This window comes from Rhea americana, unplaced genomic scaffold, assembly GCF_003343005.1.
Source record: "Rhea americana isolate MKP2758 unplaced genomic scaffold, rheAme1 scaffold_1, whole genome shotgun sequence".
Classification (NCBI taxonomy): Eukaryota; Metazoa; Chordata; class Aves; order Rheiformes; family Rheidae; genus Rhea; species Rhea americana.
The window spans coordinates 18,931,188-18,937,187 of record NW_028185038.1 but is presented as its reverse complement, the minus strand read 5'-3'; the positions used below and the strand labels follow the sequence as shown (position 1 = coordinate 18,937,187).

The following is a 6,000-nucleotide window of genomic DNA, read 5'->3' as shown; positions in this document are numbered from 1 at the left end:
GTGCCGGGATCGGGGTGCCGGGGTCAGGGTGCAGGTGTTGGGGTGCACGGATCGGGGTGTCAGCATCGGGGTGCATGTGTCGGGGTGCCGGGGTCGGACTTGGGGCTGCGGCCCCGGCACCCTCCTGCGCTTCCCGCTCTTGTGCAGCCATTTGCCGACGAGCACCGGAGCGGGACCCCGGCACGGGACCCCGGCGGGGGACCTCAGCGGGGGACCTTGGTCTGGGATCCCGGTGTGGGACCCCGGCGGGGGACCCTGGCCTGGGACCCTGGTGTGGGACCCCGGTGTGGGACCCCGACGCGGGACCCTGGCCTGGGACCCTGGTGTGGGACCCCGGCGCGGGACCTCGGGCTGGGACCCCGGCGCGGGAGGCCGCGCCGGCGCGCCGCGGGAAGCGCTCTCCGCGGGGGCTCGGCCCCGCCGCCCGCCGCTCGGCTCCCCGTCGCCCGCCGGCGCCTCCCTCCAGCCGCTGCCGCTTCGCCCGGGGGCTCCTTCGCGTGCGAACTCTGGAGCATCGCGTGCGGCAGCCGCCCGCGCCCGCGGCTCACCCCGAGCGCCGCCCCGCCGGCTCCGCTTCTACCGCGAGCCTTGGCCGAGGCGACCCACGGCGACTGCTTACGGGCAGAAAGAAAATATCGGAGGCTTTTTTTTTTTTGTTACCGATTTAATCGCAGCAGTTAAAAAACGAACGCGCTCCGCTTTGCGTGGACTGCGGCTTCTTCCCCTGCGGTGCAGGCTGACGGGGAAGCTGGCCCTCTAAAAACAGCCTCTAGGCAAAGGAAAACAACATCTTTTTTTCTAGGAATAAAAGGATGTTTTTTTGAGTACTTCCCGGTGTTGCGTTTCCCCTTTTTTTCCCTCAGTACAAGAGGGGTTTCACTGAGCGCAGCTTGGCAGAAAAGGCGGAGACACGTTGGCGGTTTGGTCACTGGAGGTGGCTTCCAGACGGAGGAGGGAACGGAGGGCCGATGCCCCAAAAAGCAGCAGCCCCCTGCTCTACGGCTAATACCGTGCAATTGCCTTAGTGCACGGTCCTGGGCAGCAAGGCAGGGCTACGGCAAGGCTCTCGCGCCTCCTCGAAGAGAGCCTGGAGGGCTCCCCTCGGAGCCGGGCCGCGGTCCTGCCCGAGAGCCCCCCTCCGGCAGAGGAGCCGCCTGATCGCGGGGGCAGAGCCTGGCCGCGGCCTCGTCCCGCACCCGGGTCGGCGCCGGGGCGCGGCGAGGGCTCTCGGCGGCCGGAAGGCTTCCTCAGGGAGCGCCAAACTCTTCCTGAGGCGCCGGGGAAAAGATCAGCGGGGCCATGGAGCCAAGACGCTTCCGGGCGCAAGCGCAGCACAGGTAGCCACCTTCATCCCTGCTGCCGTTGCTCTGCAGGGGAAAGAGGGGAAACGGAGACAAGAGTCAGGCTGGAGGAACGCGGCCTCTGCTTCCACCCTCGGGCCGCCCAAGGCGTCGCTGTACCCTCCGATCCAGGGAAGGTAGCGACGCCGCCCCCAAAGCATCTCCTGCCGCCTCGCTCTGCTAGAAGGTCCCTCACGGGACGGTTTGTTTAACAGCTGCAACGGCCTCGCGCAGGCTTTCCTTGGGGTTGCACATCAGGGCAGCTGCTGCCCCCTCCCTTAAACCTGCGTGCAGTGCTCCGAGCACCGGCAGGGATGAGCTCAGCCTGGGAGGAAGGGGGCTGACGCCGAGGAGGACTCGTCTCACTCCGCTTGTCTCATTTAGGGGCATGCATTGCCCATGTCTTTGCTCGTGTTGAAGCTATCTGCTCTCCCTCGCCCTAGGGGGAGGGCTCCTCACTGCCAGCGCGAGGAGAGCTTGGCCTTCGCTGCACCTTCCGGGCCAGGAGAAATACCAGAGCCAGAAGGTGAGAGCTGAAGCCACAATTGGACCCCAAATGCAGACTGCCACCCTCTTGCTAGCTGTCACCCATCGTGGCAGGCAGGCTGAAGTGCCCTCCTGATCCCTAGATGGCTGTTTGATGGCCTCTGCAGCGTGAGACAGAGGTTCTGATGGCAAAAAATGGCATCTGCCACAGTAAAAACCCAAACTGCCGCTACGCGAGACCACTGTCTCAAAAGAGAGGTCAAGACTCGAGTGGACCTGCGTGAGCCGCAATGCCACTTCGAACCTCGCAGTCAGGACGTCACCCCCAGTTAGGAGCGGAGGTGAAGGGCTGAGGAGCAGTGGGCAGGTGATCCGGGTAGGGCGCGTTCCCTGCTCACTTCCATTAAGCTTAATGCCAAAGCTTTCACCTCCCCAGCGCGATTGCTAAGAACAGTCGCAGAGCACAGCCAGCCCTCAGCGGGCAGGGGCAGCTTGGGAAGACATCCTGCTTCAGAAAGGGGATCTCAAAAGCCAGGTGGGTATCAGGCAACCACGACAGGCAAGCAGAGAGGAGATCGGAAGGGACGTACGAGAGTCAAAGGTAATTTCTTCACAACTAGACCGGAGCTGGATCGCAGTGTTTGCTGACAGCGTGACACAGAACAAGTGACTGCTGTCCCCTCCTTCACCGCCTCGCTCATCAGCTCCACCCGAAGGAAGTGCTCCTAAGAAGAACAACAACAACATTCACAGGGAGCTGAGACGCTGGAAAACTTTTTTTTTTAAGTGTAGGAAATGACTTTCATCATAACATTAAAAAAACAAAACAAAACAAAACCCAAGTGACAACCAGAAACCAACAGCAGCTCCTAAGGAAGGAAGTGAAATAAGAGCTGGCAAACATTGCATACAGAGAAAAGGCAAACTGAGCTAAGAAGTCAGACTCTATGGAAGACAACACACAAAGTGTTTCCTCAACTATTCAGCCCAAAGGAAGAGGACATAGCCCACGCTTGGTATGAATTTAGGATCAGGACGAATTCTGTTATCCCTGTAATCCCTTTTGTTTCAGGGAGCTGGTAGATATTGTTGCCAAGCTGCTCTCCATCATCTTTGAGAGGTCATGGAGAACAGGAGAGGTACCCGAGGACTGGAAGAAAGCCAATGTCACTCCAGTCTTCAAGAAGGGCAAGGAGGAGGATCCAGGCAACTCTAGGCCGGTCAGCCTCACCTCCATCCCTGGAAAGGTGATGGAACAGCTCATCCTGAATGTCATCTCTAAGCATGTGGAGGAAAAGAAGGTGATCAGAAGGAGTCAGCAGGGATTCACCAAGGGGAAATCCTGCTTAACCAGCCTGAGAGCCTTCTAGGATGGAATGACTGGCTGGGTAGATGAGGGGAGAGCAGTGGACGTTGTGTACCTTGACTTCAGCAAGGCTTTGGACACTGTCTCCCATAACATCCTCCTAGAGAAGCTCAGGAAGTGTGGGTTAGACGAGTGGACAGTGAGGTGGATTGAGAACTGGCTGAAAGGCAGAGCTCAGAGGGTTGTCATCAGTGGTSYDGAGTCTAGTTGGAGGCCTGTGGCTAGTGGCGTCCCCCAGGGCTCAGTACTGGGTCCCATCCTGTTCAACTTCTTCATCAATGACCTGGATGAGGGGATGGAGTGCCTCCTCAGCAAGTTTGCTGGTGATCCCAAGCTGGGAGGAGTGGCTGACACACCAGAGGGCTGTGCTGCAATTCAGAGAGACCTGGACAGGCTGGAGAGCTGGGCGGAGAGGAACCTCCTGAGGTTCAACAAGGGCAAGTGCAGAGTCCTGCACCTAGGGAGGAATAACCCCAATCACCAGTACAGGCTGGGGCTGACCTTCTGGAGAGCAGCTCTGCAGAGAAGGACCTGGGAGTGCTGGTGGATGACAGATTGACCATGAGCCAGCAATGACGTGCCCTTGCGGCCAAGAAGGCCAATGGTCTCCTGGGGTGCATTGGGAAGAGTGTTGCCAGCAGGTCAAGGGAGGTGATCCTGCTCCTCTCCTCAGCCCTGGGAGATCCTCCTCATCTCAAGTACTGTGTCCAGTTCTGGGCTCCCCAGTCCAAGAGAGACATGGAGCTAGTGGAGAGAGTCCAGCGTAGGGCTACAAAGATGATCCGAGGGCTGGAGCACCTGCCCTACGAGGAACAGCTGCGAGAGCTGGGCCTGCTTAGCCTGGGGAAGAGAAGACTGAGGGAGGATCTTATCAATGTCTACAAGTATCTGAAGGAAGGGTGTCAAGAGGATGGGGCCGGACTCTTTTCAGTGGTGCCCAGCGACAGGACAAGAGGCAACAGGCACAAACTGAAACACAGGAAATTCCATCTGAGTATGAGGGAACTTTTCTGTGAGAGTGACGGAGTACTGGAACAAGTTGCCCAGAGAGGTTGTGGAGTGTCCTTCTCTGGAGATACTCAAAACCCACCTGGATGCAACCCTGTGCAACGTGCTTTAGGTGACCCTGCTTGATCAGGGGGGTTGGACTAGATGATTTCCAGAGGTCTCTTCCAACCTCACCCATTCTGTGATTGTTATAATTCTCTGTCATGCTACTGTCCCTGCCACATGCACCCCCTCCAAATCTTTCAATCCGAGTTGGACAGGTTTTCTAAGCAGACGCTGTCTCTCACACTGCCTTTTTAATTTGGCTGCAAACCATCCTGCCCGAGATGGTCATCCCTTCCACCACTGCCTTGAGTCTTTGAACCCCGATGGGAAGGTGGTGTGACAGGGACTTTACCTTCCCTTGCCGTCTGCTCTACCTCTGGCACGTTCCTGTACCTGCTGAGCAAATGCTGCAGTTGCAGGCAGTGTTGCTCAGAAAAACAACACGTGGTGACGGCTTGTACTGGTAAACTGAAGGCATTAGGGCCCTAAACTGCCCTAGTCAAGGATTTGCTTACCTTGGAGAGATTTTACTCACCTTAGCCAATGCTAAAACACGTTCCAGGGACTTCGACATTAGCAAACACTTCTTTGCACGCGTCACTGCGACGTACAGCAAATTCCACTCATCCTCAGGATACATACCTAAGGAGGAGGAAAGAGCACCGATAGCTTTTAAAAAAACCCAACAATGAACAACTCTGCAGTTCTTCCAGGGCTTCTCCTAGTGCTTTTGCAAGGACTCCTGGTGCTTCTTTGTGTGAGCCTTGGCTTATAGAGCTGCACGGCTGTGCAGCACCAGTCCTGGGTTCTGCTGTACAGTTCCTGATACCAGTAGCTTCAGTGTAATTTTACGTTTTCCTTCAAGGTGAAGGCAGGACTCTGCAAGCCCAGGGAAGCAGCTCGCTGTCATGTGTTTTCCCATCTCCCAGACATGGCCTCAGCACTGGAGGAGTTTCTCAGAGCCATCGGCTGAGCTAGATTCAGACTGCAGGCTCCTCTCTGCTCACTGGGAAGAGACCAGCTCTTCCAAAGTGCCGATCACAGTAGTAAGGAAAGCTGTTTCTTTCCCAAGGGTGGAACTGGTCTCTCTCCACTGCCGGATGGCCGCACGCTAAATAAAGAATGCCCCCTGCCCCTATCTCACTGTGAAGGAAACGCTGTCAATGATCGCTAGGACAGCCAGTGGCACCTGAGACACTCCGACAAGCACGGACTCGCAGCGCGCTTTGCTTTCCCACTTTTGAGCCAGGATGGGTGCCCCGTGAAGGCACTCCCTTACCGATACTGAAGCAAGACATCTTCTGCTGATCGCTGATATCTGGTACTTTCACAAAGTCATCTGCAAGCAGCACTGTGTCAAACTCCAGGCCTTTGGCTTGGTGGACAGTACCTATTAGGTAATCTGTAAACAGCACACGTTAGAAACAAGAAGGAAGAAACATCACTCATTGATATCAATAATATCACTCATCACAGTGATAATGAGAAATGATAACGATAATGATTAATTTCATTAAGCACCAAGTAGAATTAAATGATTTCATTCGACATTCACTTCTCTTCTTTCCAAATGTGAATCATAAACAAAGCACTTCTGCCAGGAACCTAGACCATCAAAGACAACTTCTCTGCCAGGGAAGACTCCTGGTTACCAGGAGCCCAAGCCATAGCCTGTGGTTCCAAACAGGAATGCTTTGTGTTTGGCGAGTTTTGAACTTGTTTTGCATCTCCCCAAATTTCATATAGCAAGTTGCA

At 56.0% G+C, this 6,000-nt stretch overlaps 1 protein-coding gene across 1 annotated transcript in view; it reads right to left on the bottom strand.

Moving 5' to 3' along the window:
• Positions 1–633: 633 nt before the first annotated feature.
• FBH1 (F-box DNA helicase 1) overlaps positions 634–6,000 on the bottom strand; it is a 30,534-nt gene continuing 25,167 nt past the window's right edge. The window contains exons 20-23 of the mRNA XM_085325865.1: positions 5,525–5,647; positions 4,781–4,887; positions 2,417–2,551; positions 634–1,367 (exon numbers count right to left, since the gene is read on the bottom strand). Of these exons, the coding sequence (XP_085181991.1) occupies positions 1,248–1,367; positions 2,417–2,551; positions 4,781–4,887; positions 5,525–5,647 (485 nt within the window). The 3' untranslated portion in view covers positions 634–1,247. The remainder of the gene's footprint in view (positions 1,368–2,416; positions 2,552–4,780; positions 4,888–5,524; positions 5,648–6,000) is intronic.